We start from the raw sequence: 21,446 nt of genomic DNA, 5'->3' as shown, positions 1-21,446 counted from the left end.
AATGACAGACTGCTGAGCTGTGTATTTGCATGCTTTGTCTTTTTTAACTCTTAAATAATACACTTAACTCTTAAAAAGTATTCGTACTGGATAGGAACTCTTAATCTTTTTTCAGGCCAGATGCTATTGACTTAAAAAAAAAAAGTTGTCTGAGCAGCGATTGCAGGACCAGTCCCAGGGCTTGTGAGACTGTTGAATTCTGGGGCAGCAAACTCTGAAAACTCATCTGAAGAGTTTCAGGAAACTCCTCTGAAGAGGAAGCAAGAGAGTTGACACAAGAACGAGTTACTGTGAAGGTAGAAGTCTGAATTTCCTTCTCCACAGTAGCTACTTGTGATAAGCAGTAAATGCAGAGTAGTTTAATGTCTTTCATGGGAAGACTGAAATGATCCCGGTGGCTGAGGTCACTGTATTGGAAAAAAAAGTTCTCTGTTTAGCTAGATGAAGCTGTTTCACTGGGCTTACTATTTCACTTGACCCGTGATTTTGTGAAGTAGCTTAACATGCAGTAAAAGTTCACACTCTGTTTTCACCACGCTGTTGCATGTTTGTGTGCCCATAGTAAGTTTGCACATGAAAAAGTAGAGACTTTACTTAGCGACTTCACAAAAAAGTTTCCAGGGGGTGATTGCAGTGTCCCTTTACTGTGAATGTTCATGTTTTGTTCACAGCCAGGGATTGTGAAAAGTGATTGCTCTCATTGCTAAAAACTGCACAGAGTAGTCTGTCAGAACATGCAGCTGTTGTAAGAGTAGCAGCAGGATGGTCAGGGCTCAGGTGTGCTTGATGGGTAGATGCTGTTGATCCACAAGATGGCATGTTAAAGATGGTGTCAGAGGAGCAGGATCTAAACACTGTTGTGTTAGTGTGAACTAGGGCTGAAAGCTGTCTTTAGAAAGAAGATGAAAAAGAAGGAAGAGCTATTTCAGACTGGAACTAGGAGCCATTTGAAATGTGCTCTTTTTATTTTTGCAGTGCAAAATTTGAGTGCCCCGGGAAAAGAATGAGGAAAAGCCCTTTTCTGCCTTACCACTAGAAGTAACTCAGTTTCTTTTTTTCTTAGCATTGTGTTGGGTTTACTTTCAAAATACATCAGTAAGTGGATACTGATTTGGTGTAATTCAGCCACTGGTGCCTCCCAGTTCCAAGAAATTATTAGGGGCTTCATAGAAACCAAATACTTGTATTGGCCAAGAATTCTTGTGGTTTGGGGATTATTAATTTAAATTGTTTTAAGTAAAGCTAATCAAGATTTTAAGTGTACTTGGAGGGAACTAAAGTTCACAGTTGTATTTTAAATAGTGCACGTTTATAATTAGTATTTTTACTTGTATTGCCTGCAAGTTTGCAGTGCATTAAAACTGAAAATTTTGAAGCCTTTTTAGCTCCCTTTTAGCTTTTATACTGTTTACAATTTGTGTTTACTTCCTTTTGGACAATAAAAGATAAATTAGTTCATATTTTGGCTCACATGCACTAAGTCATTTATTGTATTTGGATGACAAACTAAAGAAGATATAATCCTCTTAATTTAAATGTTAAAAAAAAATTACTGTAAATATTCAGTTTTGCAACATTTTTCACTCTCCTTCTTTTGAATTAAGTCCTGATGTTTCACACATCTAATTTCTGTGTTTTTTAAGGGTCTGTTGCAGAATATACTGAAAAACATGAAAAGGCTGTTGCTGACTTGAGCAGGTGCCCAATCAGGCAGTCAACTATTAATCTCCCACTAACTTCACATTTTTGACAGCACAAGGATCTCTGAAATATGAATAAAACCAAAACCACCATTAATAACAATTGCTTTTAAGTATGTAAGAGTTAACGTATTCAAAGAATTGCTTCTCTGTTCAGATTTTCTCATCAGCTCTGTAGTGTTCCTCGTCTGGAAAACACTGGGTGTATTAGAAAAGCCTTTCTAAGGGTTTTGTTGAAAAGAGGGAAGGTCTGATTCAACTTTTTACTATTATTCTACAAACTTTCATCTGAACTCCCCCTCCACATCAGAATAGAAAATCTGAATACAAAGGACTATTTATTTCTAGTCCCTGATAATTGCTCTTTTTTCAATTACCTGACGATTAAGTGTCTCACATTCAATTTTTTTCCACCAGTTGCTATGTTCCTTAAGGGTGTCGTTATCAAGAGAGAGCTAATTGGTAGAAGGAGCATTCTTGTTTCAGCAAAAGCCATTACCTTTCCCAGCCATTCGGCTTATGTAAGCATTTCATACATGTACCAGAATCGTTTCTCATCTTTTGACTAATTGAGTGACCTCAAGGGATCAGATTTGTATTGGGTTACAGACTGAGGAACTAGTTCACCCAAGTGAATTGAGAAAAAACTCTTTTTACTTCTGCTCATTTTCAGTCATCTGCCATGTTTCATCCCAGGAGAACAGTATGCAGCCTGTCACTGAGCTGTTATAAACAGATTTGTTACCTGGCTCCTACAGAGCCATCCTAGAGCTTCTGCTCATGGATTACTGAGGTTTTGCATGGGCTTGTGGTCAGGAGGGAAGTGAGCATGGGAAGATATTTGAGTGTGTTTTTTGTCATGTGATCTATGTCTTCTTAAACCCTGTTTGAGTCTATGGGTGGTCCGGTTCTGACAGTCTTCTCCAGAACAAGTATTTTTTGTAAGGAATTTTTATATTACCTGGAATAGTTAAGAAATATTTGTAATGCTGGATATGAATGTAGCAGAGACTATGAAGTGTAATATTTTTTAGATGGGATCTTTAAATCTGCATGATTAAATGATTATGTATTGTTTTCAGTTTAGAGGAATTTCATTGAGATATTGAAAGAATGTATTTCTTTCATACTTTTCGAACTGTTCCACAACATAATTTGAGGTTTCTAAACCTGCTTTGTACATCTAGTTTCTAAATCCCCATGAAAAAAATGGAGTATTTGTTGTTCAAGCCCTCTGGAAAGCACAGACCCATTATCAGACAAAGTACAGTTGGCTCTCTACTTTGTAAAGGTTCCTCTGTACGTTGTTCCTCCATACATATGCAGACTTTTCTCCATCTTGGCAGGTTGTAATCTAAGAGCACTTTTTCAGCAGAGGTCTGTAGAGCAACTCCTAATGGTATTTTTCTTAAGACTGCTTGCTTACTTTGATGAATATTTCCACCATTGCTGTTTCCAGTAGTACTTTTAATTCTAAGGTCTTGGAGCCTGTCCTTCTTTTGAGAAGTCACCAGGGATGCCCGCAGGATAAAACTCAGTATCTGAGTGCACCCTCTGGGCACTCGGGGATTTAATACATACTGTGTGTTAACTAGGTGGCCTTCCTACATCAGCAGCATTACCAGACAGTGTGTAGACTTTTCATGAAAAAAATGGTCAAGGTGATAGTGAATGACAAAACATGGTGTGATCATGATCACTGCTGGGACCACCTTTCAAGAAAGGCATAGCTGTAGCCAGAACATCTTTCTGCTGTTAAACAAGCTTCTCTGGTGGTTAACGTATTCCTGTCAGTCAAAGCTGGAGCTCCATAAATTTTTTTTGTGTGGTAGGAGTTGAAGTCCGTCTGTAGGCAGGTGAAGGAACAGGATGTTAACAGCAACAAAAAGTACATGTGCCATTTATTGAGATGGGTTTTATGGAAATGTGAATTGCATGGTTTAAAAAAGTTGTATTTGGATAGTGTAACACTTAAAGGATAACTAATACTGTGGCTAGAACGCCCCAAGGCAGTGTTGCCTATCTGAACAAGCTAGGTAAGCTGTATGAGTACTAGCCATCCTGGGGACAGTGGGATAACTAGATGCTATATGCTTGTATGATGTTTTTGATCATATACTCATTTTAATTCTAGGCATCATTCCGTGTTGAAGAATAGCTGTAAACTGTGTTTTACAGAGTAGGGATTATAAATTAAGGCCCCTCCAGAATTAACCCATATGCAAACAGAAGATAATTATGTTGCCAATCTCTTTAAAATGTGGGTATAGCAATATCCAGTTTTCCCAGTTCATGAATCTCTGTGTCAGATATTCCAAATTGATACTCTGGCTAACGTAAAACCTCCCCTTTGAGAATGACTTCCGAAGTTTGAAAATAAAGTGAGCTTTTACTTCTGTATGAGAAGGGCAGGAAATATGCATAGTTTGAGATACTTTTTTTTTTAGTAAGGTAAGTAGAAGTATTTTGTTTGAATTTCCTCTGCTGTTGTTTTTAACTATAGAAATAGCTGAAAGGTTAAACACAGCCTTTCCAGTTCTTCCTAAGGAAATTCTTTCTAGTCTCAGTAAATTTGCTAGGAGATCTTTATATATCAATGGAAGAATGAATGTGATCAATCTCCAATTATATTTTTTTCTTTCTTGAGTGCGTCAGTCATTGAAAATCACTATGATAAAGGAAGAAGCTTAGACTTTTCCAGATGTCTTCCTCCTTTGATTGCTTATCTGTTTCCTTGATGTGCTTTGCATAATATTATGACTACACACAGCAAATCAGTTATGACAATACAAGGGGAAATTAGGTTTGTAGAAATTACTCATGTATTTCTTTCATAAGAAACATCATCTTTTCTTCTCTTTTACATTTGTATATTTACACTGATAATAAACAGATTAGAAGTGTTGGGATTTGTGACACCACTGTGACATAAAACCTGTCAAAAAACAAATGTCAGTTCTAACCAAGGCATTATAACAAGTCTGTACTTTTCAAAACCTTTGTAATTAATCTGCGTTGTTTACCTAAGCAGAGGATAGAACCTATTTCATAGTACAGCAGATTAAATCCCATCCATTTAACCTCTCTGTGCCTGAGAAAGAATGTGATATTTGTATTTCTTTTTTGAGTCTCTCATCTGTAAAATAGTTATACTGATTTGCAGGTTAGCCAGTGTTGACTCTTCTTGCAGTTAGCAAGCTTACCTAGTCTGTAAATGCAAATAGTCATTACAGTTGCTAAAAGCATTTTAAATTTTACCCATCAGTAAAGAGAAAATACAGTAAAATACATCTTAAAATCTGCTTTTAAAAAAAGATCTTAGGTGGAAGAAATAGTAAGTGCTAAATTTAAATATTGAAATTTAATCTGGCTTTTCTGTGTGTAACCATTATCACAGTCTGCTCATTTATTGTTATGTAATCACAGAGTATTTTAATAGTATTTGATCTAGACAACAGTAGGAACACCTATACATTATAAATCCCAAAATGTGTGTAGAGAGTATATCTGTATATGACAATGTCTATATCGCTGCAGATTTTTAACTTGAATTTTAAAAGGCATTCAGTGACTGTGACCTCTGTGGAAGCAATAATACTATAGTCAGGTGATTTAAAGGTGTTAATGTAAATAGTGTTCAGAAACTACCTCTGTACCTGGGATTCACACACCATAAGCCAAATAAATGCAATGCAGTAAAGGATCAGTTATAACCTTCCTTATCTTGAACTTGTGCTCTGACATTATACTAAATCATGATTTCCGTAAAAGCTGACTGAGCCTTATTGCTAAGTATCATGCCTTTCTTTTTTTGTTTCAGCTGAGACAATCCCAGTCATACTGCACAGACACAGAATGCCTTCAGGAATGTGAGTAACTACTAAGATCAGGTGCATGGAAGTAAAACAAACAGTAGTAATTAAAATATAGTCTGACCGGTCTTTAAAACGCAGCAGTTGATTTAATGTTATAGGGACACCCTACATTAAATCAAATACTACAGTACTAAAAGTGTTATGTGGGGGAGGTAATTTCTGAGAATCTGTAGTGCTGATGAACATTTATAAATTGGAAGCATTGTATGGAAGCAGCAATGGTCAGAGGGCTGTAGGTATCAGTATGCCAGTGTGACCACTGATCAGGCCCCAAGCATTACTGAATCTTACCATTAGCCTCCAAATAGGATGATTTCAATTTTTCCCTAAGGAGAAAATTTGGAGGGGGCTTTATTTGTTCTCCTTACAGTTATAGCGGCCTAAACCAGTGAAGAGTGGATAGGGCTGAGTGACTTCAACTGTCGGTACTGTGAACCCTCTACTCTGCTGTGAGGGAGAGGAGATTCCCCACCAGCTCTGACTGATAAGTTGACATACACTGTGACTGCATTTCTGTTGACTTAGCGACTGTGTAGTTAATGAAGCAGGGGACTGCTGTGTACACTTCCTTGAAATTTGCTGTGAAATACATCAAAAAAACCTCTCCCAAACAGTGAGCATTACTATGACAGTCAAACGTTGCCAGCATCTACAGAGAAGCATAGCTGTGCAGAGGTTATGCAGTCACGTAAGCTTGTCCTGAGGTGCTCTGTTTACATTTTCCATGGTCTAGAGGGAGCATTGCCAAATGTTTATAAATAAAAATGAAATGGATCTGGTTTTCCTATATTGCTTTACCAACTGAGCATATGAACTCACTCAATTAGCCTGCATCAGGACTACTGTAATGCTTGGATGGAGCCAGGAACACCTGAGCAGTGTTCCTGGAAGCGAGAGCTGCTGCTGCCTGTGTCTTCTACAGGTCTAGGAGCAGCGAGCCAAGATCTCCAGGATCTTGGGGAGAGAGTACGCCTTTGTTCAGTCTCCTGTTCTTATCTCTTCACTCCCCAGTAAAACGTGTTTAGAGATGGCCATCTAGCTTGGACTTGCACTGTGCCTTCCCGATTCATTCAGAGCTATGAGCTTTCCCAGATAACCCCTGAAACAAGAGTACATCTGCCATAACAGTGCTGCTGGCTTTACTCTTTCTTTATGGTCTTTCCAAGTTATGCCGTGTGTCTGTGACTTCCAGCACCTCTCTTGTCCCAAATGCATCTGTCCTAGGGCAGACTTTTTAGTCTTCCACACCTTAGGCTTCTGTGTCTGGTTGTTTTTTTATTATTATTATTTAATACAGTCAATGCAGAAGACAGAAAGAGGGAGGTGACAGGAGACAGAATATTTTCTGTATTATAAGTAGGTACAGACGGGCTGTGCAGCTTTCTGAGTTTTAGTCTGCAGACAGAACCAAGTGATGGTAGGTCATTCTCACTCAAGCCTTGGGAGACTTGGTTCATCAATATTTATGAAGGTCTTAGGCTAGAGACTGTATAAATGGGTAAGTTCTGTCATGTGTGGGCACAAAGCTTGTAGGATAGCTTTCACGATACCAAGCTACAGTAGAGTGGGGATGTGAATGGTTTGGGGCAAATAGTTTTCCATCCTGAAAGAGATCATTGCAGTGACTGTGCAGATGCAAGCAATTTGGCAGCAATTGTTCCAAACCAGTGGTTTGTTTCAAAAACCGAAGCAAAAATTATAGACTAAATCCTCTCCTGCATTGTTATATTGCCTTAAATTTAGTTCCCACAAAGGTATTTTTCTGCTGATGCAATGACAGCAATGACTGGCTGTTGGTCAAATTATTTTGTGATGCTTCTGTGATTCTGTGCTTGGGCCAATATGAGCTCTGTAAGACTCCCAGGAGTCAAAGGCAAAAATAAACAGATTGAGTCTGGAGAAGCTTCTAGAGATGTTTTCAGAGACATATTAAAACAATTCTGGGCCAGTCTTCTCTCTATTGCTTCATCCTGTTCTGATGAGGTATACCACGATGAGCTTATGTTTGAGGTGGGTCTCCTTTTCCCTAGGTCCCACAGCTCCACTTCCTGTTACTTGCTGACTTTGATTCCTCATTTCGAGACCTCACTATGAAGAAGCTTGTTTCACTCCCACCCATTTGCTCATTCCCAGGATTTGGTCTTCCTTCTGAAAGCACAGCTGGGAATATTGTCATACACAGATTCTTAAGTTGCAAGGTTGTGGAATAACTGATGAGATGTATGTGGTTTTGTTTTGGAAGATGTCAGGGCTGTGGTTCAGCCAGTGTCACAGCAGCGTCATGTGCTGTGCCGTTGCTACCAGCTGGAAGTTCTCAGAAACACCCTGTGTTGGTTCTTCCTGAGCACACTTTGTTTTTTCAACCCCTGGTTTCGGATCTTTTTTTTAATTTTTGGAGCCAGATCAAAGCAGTAGCACCAAGGCTCCGTCATTTGCATTTTTGTGTTATTAGCTCTAAATTCTTATTTATGGTTGTTGGCCCCATTATATTGTAGTGACTACCCTGCAGAGAGTTTCCTGCTAGGGTCAGGACCAGTGCTTTTGGATTTGTACTCCTACATACAAGAGGATATGAGCACCACTTCAGAGAGCATTTGGGCACTCTGCGTGATGGCTCTTCTGCTGATTCTGTCAGAATATCTGCTATGACAGTAAAGCATGTATCAGAGTCTGATAACTGTTCCCTCCATTTTAGTGGGTGACTTGGAGAAAAAGGGCTGCAAGTTTTGAATATGCAACACATTTAATATTCTGTTGGGATTGTTTATGCTCAGCAAATCAAAAGATCTTACAGTTCCTGTTGAAATGAGGAATAAGAGCAGTAATTCTTCTCTGAATTTTGTCTAATGCGAGTGCAGCAGGGAAGATTTCTCTGAAGTGTGTGGCAATTGCAACATCAGTGGTTCATCCAGACCGAGGAGGATCCCAGCTGGTACTGAGCTGCTCTGTTGGCTGGTGGCCCTTCACAGTCAGCCTTCCATGTCAAAGGAAATGAGGAGCTACTGCCTGAGTTTTTTTCTCTGTTCTAGCAATTCCCAGATGTTGTGACCTGGATTTACCACATTCATATTTTCAACACTATTCTCAGTACTCTGCTAGCTTGTAATATAGTCAGAGATGACTGTCTCAAATGTCATCTACTCCCAGATTTTTATGTATTTTAAAATGAATGCATATCTGTGATTCATCTTGAGTTGTACTCATGGAGGGCAGTCACAGCAGTGTAACCTAACAGCATGAAATGTCTGCCAACGCTTCCCTCCCTTTTCTGGTAATTCCCTTCTCCCTTCCTCCACTCAAGTCGTCTTTGGCTTTCTTCAGTTTCCTTATCCCTGCCTTTGAAAGTGTCAGCTGGCAGGGATTATCTGCTGAAGGTCCTACAGGTTCTTGCCTTTCCTCACGATTCATCTGAAAGATAACTTCTCTTCATACAGTTTCCTGCCTCTCTTTCACAGGACAGGCAAGAATAAAAACACCATGAAAAGAAGGTACAAATCAGAGAGCATGTTGTTGCCTTTCCATATGCAGATGTTATACAGTAAAAAGCTGAAGATCCAAAAGGAGGTATTTCTATCATGACAGGGCATACAAAAAGCACCACATGGAATATACTTTTACAGTAAAAGAAATGCAATCTTTCCTCTTTAGGGTACAATCTCGCTCTGAATGAAAAATACCACTTCAAGAGGAGAACTAAGTTCCTGTAAGGAGTATTTCACAAAGACATTTATTAATTTTAATATTGTATTCTTGAGATTTTAGTTGCACGGTCGGGAGGTGGTTGACCTTTCATCTTTAGAAATTATTTTTACCAAACTCATAATTTTAGTAGCTTCATCTGCCTTCTAGTAGAACATTAAATGAGGTGGCAAACATCTGTCACAGAAGACTTTTTTTTCCCTTCCCATTTCTCTTCAAGAGGAGACTAGTTTATGTGACCTTGTCTCTATTTCTATAGGAAAAAGCAAGTCAAAGAACTGTATCTCGTACATGGAGCAACAGATAGGATTCACCATAATCATTAGCTCCCATGGACGTTCATCCCAAATTATCAGACCAGCTCCTCAGAAAGCTTTCCCCTGCACAGAGCTAATTCAGCCATGGTATAAACAAATTCCAGGTAACCACAGGGACAGAACTGCTCACAGGCTTCATTCAGAAGTGCATGGATGTATAGGTATGCTGAGCTGAGGGGACCAGATACTCTGAAAATAAAGATCTTGAGCTGGATTTGGTGTTGTGTGGAAAGGCAGGTTAGAGGCTGTAAGCTTCGTGTCACTCAGTGATACAGGAATATGTACTGCTACATTCTGTACCTCCCAGCACTGGAGACTAATAAACAGATCCATCCATCAGAATGGGTGGTGGCATATTCATCTGTGAGGTCAGAACAGGGCAATCTTGTATCTATCTGGAAATACTGGAAAATATCACCCACAGGTGCTCTTACAGGATAGCCTTTGTTCTTCAAGGAATCAAAAACCCACGTCTAGATTAGCTGCAAAAATATCAATTATAGGTAAAAGCACTGTGGCTGTGAACTCTTAAAAATAAGATATTTTTTTTCTTCTGCCCATCAGCAGTTGATCTTCACTCAACTGTTCTTTATCCATAAGCTGGTCTTACCTGATTATTTTGTGATCTTGATGATGGAGGTCTTTGTAGCAAAAGATTGTTGCCTTCCATGTATTATTGCTCCCAGTAGCTTCTTGTCTGTTCTCTTGATTTGTGATGCAAAGCTTTGAAAAGTGTGATTCACCTCAGCTATGTGAGATTTTACTTATCCTCATCTCCTTCTGTTAAGATGTTAAAGTAACAGATTCTGAAATATCTCGCATCCTTAGTAAAACACATGGTCATTTGTGAGAGGTGTGGGTTTAACAGTTCTTGAATAGTGTAAACAGTGTTGTGGCTGTTTTGATATCTGGCATGCTTTGAGTAGGTAGTACAGGGCCAAGCTATGTTGAATCAGCTGCTGTCTTGCTTAACTTAGTTTAGAACGTTTCAGCACATTTGGTTCCATCTAAACTGTATTACAACACAGGCTGAAAGAAATTGTCTTTTGCATGAATGTTTATGGTTTCCCTCTATGGTTCCTTCTGCTCCCTTCCTTGATCTGTAGCATGAGCTGACCTAGCAGCGTTTACTTACCCTAACTATTGTTTAACCACTGACCTTAAGTGCATTATGGTTCAGCAAAAATTCCCAAAGGCAGTCTGACTGTTCTCTGTTTCTCTGCATTGTATGGGGAATCCAGTGTAACAGGTGATCTCAGTTTTCAGTGTTCTACTGTACACATGTGCCAAAGCAGGTACCTAAGGCTGTCTTACGTGCTGATGAAGGTAATCTTAGGGTAGCTATTAACGTTGCCTGGAAGCCCCAAAATAAAGCAGTTGTCCTTTTCATGCGGAATTATATGTTAGTTTACTGGACTGCATATATAAAGCTCATCCAAGATTTAAAATATTGATATATGATGTTGATAAACAATAGTATTTTCCTTCAGCGTAATTGCAGATCTGAACTCTTACCTGCACAATTTCATATGCTTTCTGAACCAATTATATGACAGTTTAATGAATTAATGAAAGGCTGTAGCATTCTCATTTATTTTCTTTGCACTGTAACTTCTCCTCGTGTACAGCACCATTTGTTCACTCAGATCTGCGAAAGAATTGGCACCTGTAATTGTATATACTTACAATCGTAAAATTCTTCTACATTAGCCACATCCCAAGTTTTGAAATGTCTGTATTTGGGACATTTAAAAGGTAAGAGCTGTATGACAGTTTCTGTTGCTTATACATATTAAGAGTGGTATTTGTGCTGTGAGAAGCATGAACTTCTATAATACAGGTTTTTTTCTTCTTTTTTTGAGTACATGTGATGTTGGTAAAGAACATCAGTCCAACAGCCCCAACTCATACAGTCTTAATTCACAGAACAGCAAAGTTGTGAATGGCATAGCTGTAAGCTTCCCCACAGTGCCCCTTTGCTGTGTTACGAACAAACCATTTTCACAGAAGAGCCTCTGTTAAAAATGCTACTCATTATGACAGTGATGAGGGTGGGTTTTTGATATCGGCATTAACCTTCAAGAAAAATACTCCAGCAGCTCACTGGGTGTAAATTAGCTTGCAAATGTTAAATAAGAACAGCTTCCAACCAATACTGAATCCAGACTTGACTCCATATGAGGATCCAAATGAGCTGAGGCAACTGAAAAATCTGACAGATACAAGTGTGTCTGTGGAATGCCCCTGGATGTTAAAGTTTTCAACCTGATGAATAAAATAGAACAGCTCTTCTCTTTCTGAAGGTTATTCATTATAGCTTTGTATTAATTGTTCTGCATTAATTGATCATCTAGATTATTAACAAAGATATTAGGTCTTTAGATACTATTGTAAATGGAGCCATTTAAGTACCATTGGTAATAAACTATACATTGATTAATACTTCAGCTGACAACATTAGTTACAGTTTGATTATTTGAAATTATGTTTCAGAGGAGAAAAGTTGTTTTCAAATGTGCAGATATTTGCAAGAGTTTCTTGATCCAAAAAGACTTAACCAGCCATCTCCAGTCTGAGGGAATCTTCTCAGTTTTATTTCCATACTTTGATGTCTCAGCCATTGGGAACTAGGAATGTATGAAAATTAGATGTAAAATTTTTATATTGTATTCCTGGGCTTCACTTTTTCATGTATCTCCTCAGCATTTTTTCCCCTTCTGACGGATACGTTTTCCTTGATGCTATCAGAAATACCATGTGACCTGGATGATCAGTCACAGACATCTAGCTTGTTGATACACTTGTTTGAACAAACTCTCAATAAAATAACTTAAGAGTAGCAAACAAAATCATAACCATTAGTTTGCTCCCTTCTTGCTAGACTTAGCATGTTTTCTTTCTGGGGGTCTAACAATAGAGTCCAAGCTTTCATCTTTTTAGTCTTTTATTTGTTAGAGGCAAAAACAGATGGGTTTTTTGCCCACATAAATATATTTTTCATCAAGTTTGATTTCTTAAACACAAAGGGTGTGTTTCTCATCTCCAGTCCATTAGAAGTTAATGTGAACTAAGAAATATTCATGATAATTCTGAGAATTCCAGCGAAATCTTATGAAACAGATTCTCATTTCAGGTTTTTTTTGTGAGAGTTACGTTGCATTTGTGTTTTCACCTTGGGGAAAGAACTCTGCTGTCACTCTGTGCTATAACTTGAGTTTTCCTTGTCTGTAGTGCCAGGACCAAATTCTTCCAGTGACAATGGCATCAGCTTTGCCATGATAATGATGGCCTGGGTGGTGATTGCACTTGTCTTGTTCTTACTGAGACCTAGTAATCTGAGAGGATCCAACACAGCCGGAAAGCCAACCAGCCCACATAATGTAAGTGCATCTTCAAGTACCCTGTAGAGAGACTTTACAAGAGCTTAGATGTGTTTTGTTTTAATACAGACTATCTTACAGTCATTTTTCCCCTTTATTTTCTTGGAACCCCATTAACGATGAAAATCAGTAAAACCAAAGGGAAAGCAGAATCACAAAGGCCAATTGTGAGGCCTGCCGTGGGATGGAGTAGGTATGAGTGACTAAGTGTGGGTCCTAATGTCCTCTGGACACTGGCTGTCCCTGGTTAAAACTGCCTCCTGCCTTCTTATGTACAAGCTTTAAATCACAGGTTTAAGAGAAGTCGGTAAACAAAATTACATCATGAAACTAGGAAAGTGATCTTTGCCCAAGATGTGGGATCATAGAAAAATCCCTGTTGCAGAAAACAGTGTTGTTCTCTGATGCTCATTTACTCTTGAGTATTGAAAGAGATGCTGAAAGATCTTAAAAGAAAGCACAATGTAACTCTTCTGAGTTCTTTTATTGCTAAATCCTCTTCCATGAAGCACTGTTTCTAATCCTGAATGTGGCTTTTTTCTTTCTTTTCCTGCTTCCTTCCTTCCCTCTAGGGGCAAGAACCACCAGCCCCACCGGTGGACTAGAGCGTTCACTATTGGAAAATTTCAGCAGCTAAAACCTTGCACGACCAAATGAACGAAGTGACCAGATTACTCCTAAACCCCGCTCAATACTGTTTTCTTTTCTCATTTATATAGAGAAGAATTATTATTCAGCAGTTATCTTCATTAACTGCTTTTAGCAACTACAATTTTAAGTTAATTTTTGCTTTGTGTGTTATTACAAATCCTAGTAGATTGTAATTTGAATAATGATAAGGCATTGCAGGGGTTTTTTGGTTGTTACTGTGGACATTCCACTCAGTCTCTTTCTGTTACAGTGATCTTAATTTCTTTGCAGTGATTTCTGATGTGCATTGAAAGAAACAGAAAATCCCTGTACATCTATAATAATGAAGGTTACTGACCTTTCTTCAGATTAATCCGTATTTTTTTCTCCACTATACTTCTCAGAGTTATATTACGGTTGCAACTATTAGCTTAGTTATGGTGAGAAATTGAAATTATTTCATACTTGCCCTGGTTCAGAGCAGCTTTTAGTCTGGCCTTTGGACCCCTAACTTAGTTTTCAGTGTTGTTGGCAAAAGCACGGCTTGTCCAGTAGAATTATACTCTGTGTGCGTGCGTGCACACATAAGCGAATGTGATAATTGTCACTGTCAAAGCTTTGACATATATATTGGGAACTTTACACAAAAGAATATACCACCAAAAAATAATTTAATCTTGTTCATTAATAAATGATATATCTTGTTCAATATATTGTCAAAAAATATATTCCAAAACCAGATTTGTTTACTTATAGACTTCATGAAAAGAGACATTTAGTGGAAAGAACTTGGTAGAATTTTCTGTCTTGATATAGTCTTTTAATACTCAGTATCTTAACAAGTTCTTAGCCATGATGTAATTAATGTATATTGGACAAGATGAAATCATACCAAGAGGTTACCAAGGTTATCAACTTTTGGTCTACCAAAACATATACTGGATATTCAGGTTTTTTCACCTGTATGTTATCAGCAATTCTTAACATTTCATTCTTGTCTACTGGTTGTAATTGTAGAATAACAGACTTGCAGGTGACTACATATGGCATGTATTTTCCCTCTAATATTTGTGTGTATGTGTGGTGTGTTTATGTGTGCGTATGTGTGGCTGTGCACGTACCTGTGCACATCTCCCATTGTAGAAAATGGGAACAACTTTTTTAATGTACATTAATTTAAGAACATTTTAAAGATGTACAGAAAAGCAACACTGTATATTTTTCTTGATCAATTTGAAAAATTGATGAGAATAATGTAAAGAACATTTTTATGTTACCAACATGAAGCTTCTTTCCGTAAAGGTCAGTAGAACAGACATATGGGAATTCAAAGCCTTACTCTACAAACCTTTATTTCATGGGGACTTTAGTTACGGAGCTGAAGGGACTGTTGAGATGCGTAAAGGTTTGTATTAACAGGCTCTAACAAAAATCTCACATCAGATCCCATGGATGACAGACGCAGGGTTTTCCTCCTCAGGGTAAATGGTGGGCCAGCTAAGCCTCCTTGCAAAGGTACAGTGCAGACCTGAAGAAAGGCTTCTGTAATTTGATGTAATCGCCCTTTGAATTTTTGTGGAATAGCGTGCTTCCAAGCATAGCAGCACATGTGAAAAATGAAAAAAAAAACCATTAAAAATGAAGAAGATTGGGCCAGGTGCTCTCAGTGACATCGGCGCAGTGCCATGTAAAGTGATGGTGCTGCAGCAGGGAAGCTGAGAGAATTTGTCCTGTTATGTCTAATGGTGTACAGGCCACAAACACTGTGTAAAGATGTCACTGGGACGAGCAGTCTGACTGTGCTTGCTTTTTGCCTTCCATGTACGTTTATGTTTCGGATACTGTTTTGAACAAGTAATACAGCATCATTTTGTTGAACCAACAAGGAAATATATATGTATCTCCTACACTGACCTTTTCTCCAAGGATTTTTGGCCAGAATTCTTCACTATCAGATGCATAAAACAGGCTTCCGATTGATCAAAAAGCCAGCTGAAACAGGCTTCATTTCAGACAGAGTGCCACTCCTCATCCTATTGGAAATTGGTGAGATTTACAGCAGATGCTCCTCACTTCCGAGGATCCATCTTGCTTTACTTAAATGTCTGTGTATGTATTTATAAAACTCACCATGTGCACCCAGCTCTAACAGTCTTGGCAGATGAACTTTTCTTTGAGAGTAATGTGTTTTACATTTAAATGAAGTGTCTTTGCTTGAAATTCCTCTAAGTAATTGTCCCAGTGATTTTATACATGTATGCTTTCCTCATGTAAATTGCTATTTTAAATTTTCTATGTAAAAGAAAAAACATTGGAAATATTTTATTGTAAAATGTACTAAAGAGCCAGGCCACTATCCCACGTCAAAATGTATGCCTTTTAAATTCAGATACTCTCTCCAAGATACACCCTTCAGATCACCACTCTTAATTTAAAAAAAAGTAACTAATTGTAGGACTGTATTTTGCCACTCTTATTTATGTTAAATAGTGCCTTACTCATCAAGTAGTTGCACTGAAGTTTGTGGGACTACTCTGAGATAATGTACTAGTAGCAGCTTTAGTAAGGGTGGCAGAAATCTGGCCTTTAGTGATGTAGTTTGTGATGAAATAATTGTATCATGGTTACAGATGTTTATGGTAAATTTTGAGAAGTGTGGAAGAGATTAGTGGCATGTGAAGCTTCAGGATATGATTAATTCTGTCATGAGGGTTTTAAGCTTGGTTAGTAAGAGATGCAAGTTGTAACAACTTGGGAAATATGGAGGGAATTTTACAATTATACCTTAGCTTAGATCTTTGTTAAAACAATAGTATTTTTAGAGTCTGCTTAACACAATTGTTATATTCTGAAATGAGAAATCATATGTATTCATGTATTGTCTGCCGATCACTTAGCCTTGTAACATTCATGATTGAAAAAGGAAGAGTGATGATGTGATGTACCTAATGTAAATCGGTGGTTTAAAATGTCTGAATTATGCCAAACAAAAAATCATCTGTGCCATTTGCGGTTTCCTAGTGATCTTTTACTGAGTACTTGGATTGGGATAAAGGGCTTGTACTATGCACTTTTTATTGACTTAACACAATAAATAGCAATCGTTAGTAACTTTTTGTCTTCGCCTCTTAGTCTTTGTATAAGATACTGCACCAACCTATAAATTCCTAAGGTAGTTTGAAATAATTTAAAAATAAGCATTGGTAAAAATAGTGTTTTCTGTGCAAATTTTAAAATGTAAATTCTAACTTTTCTAATGGACACTTGTCTTCTGTTTGTGTCTCAGGCAAGTCAGAACAAATTATAAGCGGTTTCCAAGGTTTAAGATACTTTGACATGGACGTCTCTGCCTTTTGCTCTTCAAAGTAGCCACGTAACCTAGGAAGTTAGAAATAATACAGAAAGAAAAGTAATGACAGAGGCCAAATATGCCAATTATGACACTTCATTTTAGATCACATCCTACTACTTTGGGATTTGCAGTCTATTTTCTAGTCCTAGATCTTGGCACTGTTGGACCCAGAGCTGCTCTGAGGAAGGAAGATGCTCCAGTAGATCCAAGGCAGCATGTAGAAGTAGTAGAGACCTGTTGCTTCCTCACTGTTCCCATGGAGTGTAGCACTCTTCTCCCTCTGGCAGCAGAGCATGAAATGCTGAGCAGTGGGTCAGCAGCAGCTCAGATCCCATGTTAAGGATTCCTGCGTTAATCCAAGAGAAAAAAGGAAAATGACAGGAAAGCATTAGGGTTTAAAATAATACACAGCTATCCAGAAATCAATGCCAGAGAATCAGAAACAAAATCTGAATTTATTTTTAGTAATAATAATTTAATGACAAATAATTTAGTAATAAATGCTTTAGGCATTTGAGTCTATTTAGAAATTGTCTGATCTTAGTCTGAGAGATCATTAGTGTCTGCTCATCAAGATTTAGCCCTTTACTTGAACATGAAGCTATAAATAACTCCTAAAACTAACTTGACTTACAAGTGCGCTTATGAAAATGTTTGCCGAGGATGCACATACCTATTATGGGAAGCGATGCAGAAAGGAAATTACCACAAATTTAAACTAACTGTGTTCAATGGATCTGCATGAGGTCTAGCTGTTCAAGACTACCAGGTAAGTGGAGAAGATTACTCTGCCCAAAAGCCTGAAAAAAACTGTATCTTATTTAGGATTTTTGTGAGAAATACATCAAATCATTGCCACAAAATATTTCATGAACGTTAAGCGGGTTCCTTGCAAAAATGGACAATTTGCATTCTTTTCCCCTTCCGTCCTTACTTGTTCAGTACCAGCAGCAGCCTACGGTGCAATTCACTGCAGAGACACAGACCTTTGGTGGGGAAAAAGGAGGTCCATCCCACAGTGAACTACATCCTCACTTGTAAAACAGCACAACTCTTTTTGGCTTCCAGGGAGTTACACTCATCAAAGTCAGCTGAAGATTTGTCTCTTTTCATAGAAGAAGAGTAACTGAAGCAATGTTAACTTGCTCTTGTATCAAAATTATTGCCAACTCCAGTAGCAGGCATCTTGTAGTGAAACATAGTAACTAGAAGAACCTGGCCGCCGTATTACATTTTTAACATCCCCAGATAAGGGTTGGTCAAAGAGGGTGTCTGAAACAAATGTATTTCAATATGTGACAATAAATATTAATTCACCATCTATATTCAGCTTTTTAAAGGTTTCACTCTTCTTGCTTATATGGAAAGTGATATTATAAAATATTTTATACAATGTTAACTGAAAATACAGCAGTAATTTCTAATCAAAGATCACAAGTAGCAAGCTTTTCAAAAAAAGTCTTTTGCGTTTATGGGTTTTGTTATTTCATCCTGCAAGCTATAAATGATGAAACAGGAATAATTTCTGTGACTATGTAGTTTTCAGACTTATACCTGTTCTAAAATTCTTGAAGATTATTAATTTCTTCTGGTGCAAAAAATACCCTTAAAATGTAAGAGAAGATATTAAAGCCAAGAAAATATATTTCCTAAGCAGACCAACAAAAAAATCCCCATCATTGTGCAACATTCTGAAGGTCACAGCCATAGCTTTGATATAAAAAGTAAGTCTTATGGTGTAGGAGCTCAGTCTAGAGCAGAACTTGTGGCTGAAATCATAAAGGATAAACTGAGTATGATTAGCAAGAAAATGATCCACAAAAGCTCCCACAGGACTGGACACTACAGCAAGCACTGCGTGTAACACATCAAAATCTTTTTTGTTGTGGTAGTGATGAGTAAAAATCTGGTTTCTTCAGCTCTCCTAGTGATTTCATGCAGCCTTATTTTCCATTCTCGGTTCCATATAGATGAAACAGAAAATCCAAATAATCATTTTCCCACTTAATCAAATATTAGTTTGCAATTTGAATTACAAGCGCATCTTGTCTCTGACACTCCCTCTGGCTGTATGCTTCTGTTGGGCTTCAGTATGTAAGAAGAGATTAAGCCAAATTTGCTTCTAGCTATACTGTAACAGTGGATCAAATCTTCACTTTATTTTACGTGAACAACTTCAGGCAATGGGACAACTTAGTTGAGTAAAACCCTTCAAAGAAGTCATGCTACAAGAGAATTTCTCACCAATGGGGCTGTGATGAAAAGCAGTCCCTGATGTGGCTGTTCTTACTTACTAATGCATTAGTTTTAGCATTTAAGGCTTCCTTATTGTTTTATTGAAATGGTTGTTATGCCTGAAATAGCTCTTCTGTTGGGAGCTGTAGTATGCTCCGTGTTCAGAAAAGCAATGCTGCTGCCCACAGCACTGTTTCTGAAGGAACCGCTTCAGTGTCTGCTGTAATGTCTGTGGTTTCAGAAAGAACATCAGAAGGGGGTGGGGGGAACTAAAACCAACCAACCAACCAAAAAACAAACAAACAAAAAAAGAGGTTATTTCATCCTGCAAGCTATGAATGATGAAACAGAGGAATAATTTCTGTGACTGTGTAGTTTTCAGACTTATACCTGTTCTAAAATTCTTGAAGATTATTAATTTCTTCTGGTGCAAAAAATACCCTTAAAATGTAAGAGAAGATATTAAAGCCAAGAAAAAAAAAAGAGGTATTTACTAAACAATTGATAAGACCATCAAATGTAAACATGCCTGGGAGGAAGTGTGAATAATTTCTGTGTATACTAAGAGACTTAAATAATCTAATTAGAGGAAGGTCATATACTGGAAAGCAAAACATCGTCGTGCCGGAACTGAAAGAATAGGGTTTGAAAGGACATTCTCATCAGAATTTTCAGGGTGGCCTTCCTCTGACTTTTAAACATAGTTTAAATTCTGCGTGGCTTTTGGGATTTATTTATATTGCAATATTGTCCACAAGTCCAGCTGAAATTAATATCCAGATTTCTGGGCCCTATACAAACAGGCATGTTGACCCTGACCAGAAACTCACTGCCTTTTGGGACAAATTTTACCCATAATTGCAGTTTAGGGTGCTGGTTGTCACTAACAAAAATACTGTATTAGATTAATATAAGCTGTTTGGGCAAACTGTCAGACCAAATGGCAAAGTCGAAGTTCTGGTGAGCCAGAGAGGTGGTGAGGAAGGGGCATAAGTAGGGACATGCCAGGCAGAAAACATTGCTCGTAATAACTCATAACGTTGGCTCTGTGCAGTTAACTTACGGTTGGCTCCGAGCACACGTGGAGCTCAGACACTCAGCTGCCTTGTCCAAAACTGGTATATGGCTTGCTTTATGCAACTGTTGGAGCTTTTTCCAGAGGAACCACGCATGCCCAGTCCCACATGTCCTTGTGTAATCTCTTCAGCTGAGCCTCCTTCCTCCCTCTCAGCACTGTAAAATACAAAGCATGGATTCAAAAGCTGATCCAACTGTTCTGCGGACAAGTCTTCTGGGCACATTTTTGCCTCAGCCTGGGACTGTTGCCGAGTAGCTCAGATTTCTCCGTTACATGTGGGGTTGCCTCCTGGTTGTGCTGTGTCAAAAGTTAAAGAAAGGCTTGACAGACAATGGTTGTTGTTGAATCTGTGTCAGATGTCAGTGTCACAAACTGATTACACAAACACAGCTGCCTTTAGTGAATGATCAGCTAAATCTGGTGACAGATTAGTCTGGCATTAAACACTCCCTAGATAGATACAAAACTTCTTTCATGTCCAGGGTTCCTTGATAGCTTCTCTCATCTCCAACATCAGAGTGCCAGCCAGGAGATTACGCAATCATGCACTCACTTGCTCTTTCTTTTCTTCCCTCCCCATCCCCTCATCCCCCAGGTCCTTCATAAATCATTATTTCTCCCTTGCATAAATGGAAGAGCTTGTACAGTGGAGGTGAAGAGTGCCCCCTCCACCCACCTTTAGCATTTAGATTGCACTTCACTTGGTGGTTTCTGGAAAAGTAGAGATGTGGCCTCAAGCCCACTCCCCTATTTTCCACACAGAGAGGATCCAGTCTCACACTGGTACATGCTCTAGCCATTGAGCCATTATATTAGAAAAACATTACCACATTTCTTGGCCAAGCTTTTTGAATGAAGGAGTCTTAAATCTTTGGACTGCATGCCACTTGATCCTGCTGGTGTTACCCTTCACCTGAGCACATGTTAAAGGTCAGGTCTATGAGAGCATATAGCAAAGGGACTGCTCATTTTCAGGATCAGGTCAAGTTTAGATATGAGGCAGGCAACTGAACTACTCAGGCTGGATTCCACTGAGTCAGAACATGTACCTTTAGGTACCTAAGGAAATATATTGTAAAAACTTGAGTATCTTTGGATTTTATACACCTTTTGGAGTCCATCCCCTAGGACTAGGTTATTGACTAGATTATAAATTCTGTCATATGTGTATCTGTAGCCT

At 38.3% G+C, this 21,446-nt stretch overlaps 1 protein-coding gene and 1 long non-coding RNA gene across 6 annotated transcripts in view; one reads left to right on the top strand and one right to left on the bottom strand.

The window, feature by feature from the left end:
- The window catches only part of SMIM14 (small integral membrane protein 14), a 55,527-nt gene extending 38,815 nt beyond the window's left edge, over nt 1–16,712 (top strand). For 3 of the 5 annotated variants that reach the window (XM_037391664.1, XM_037391691.1, XM_037391698.1), the window contains exons 3-5: nt 5,521–5,569; nt 12,823–12,971; nt 13,544–16,712. In XM_037391664.1, coding sequence (XP_037247561.1) covers nt 5,521–5,569; nt 12,823–12,971; nt 13,544–13,576 — 231 coding nt within the window. In that variant the 3' untranslated portion in view covers nt 13,577–16,712. Of the gene's footprint in view, nt 1–5,520; nt 5,591–12,822; nt 12,972–13,543 lie in introns of those variants that run through there. The other 2 variants (XM_037391672.1, XM_037391682.1) reach the window with 2 other exon arrangements.
- On the bottom strand, nt 15,415–20,604 carry LOC119149863. The gene is made up of 2 exons (XR_005104885.1): nt 20,252–20,604; nt 15,415–18,225 (listed from the first exon to the last, which is right to left on the bottom strand). It is a non-coding gene; the product is annotated as an uncharacterized LOC119149863 (long non-coding RNA).
- Nucleotides 20,605–21,446: the final 842 nt, after the last annotated feature.

Source organism: Falco rusticolus, chromosome 1 (genome assembly GCF_015220075.1).
Source record: "Falco rusticolus isolate bFalRus1 chromosome 1, bFalRus1.pri, whole genome shotgun sequence".
In the NCBI taxonomy this organism is placed as follows: Eukaryota; Metazoa; Chordata; class Aves; order Falconiformes; family Falconidae; genus Falco; species Falco rusticolus.
The sequence above is the reverse complement of the archived record's forward strand: the minus strand, read 5'-3'. Positions and strand labels throughout refer to the sequence as shown.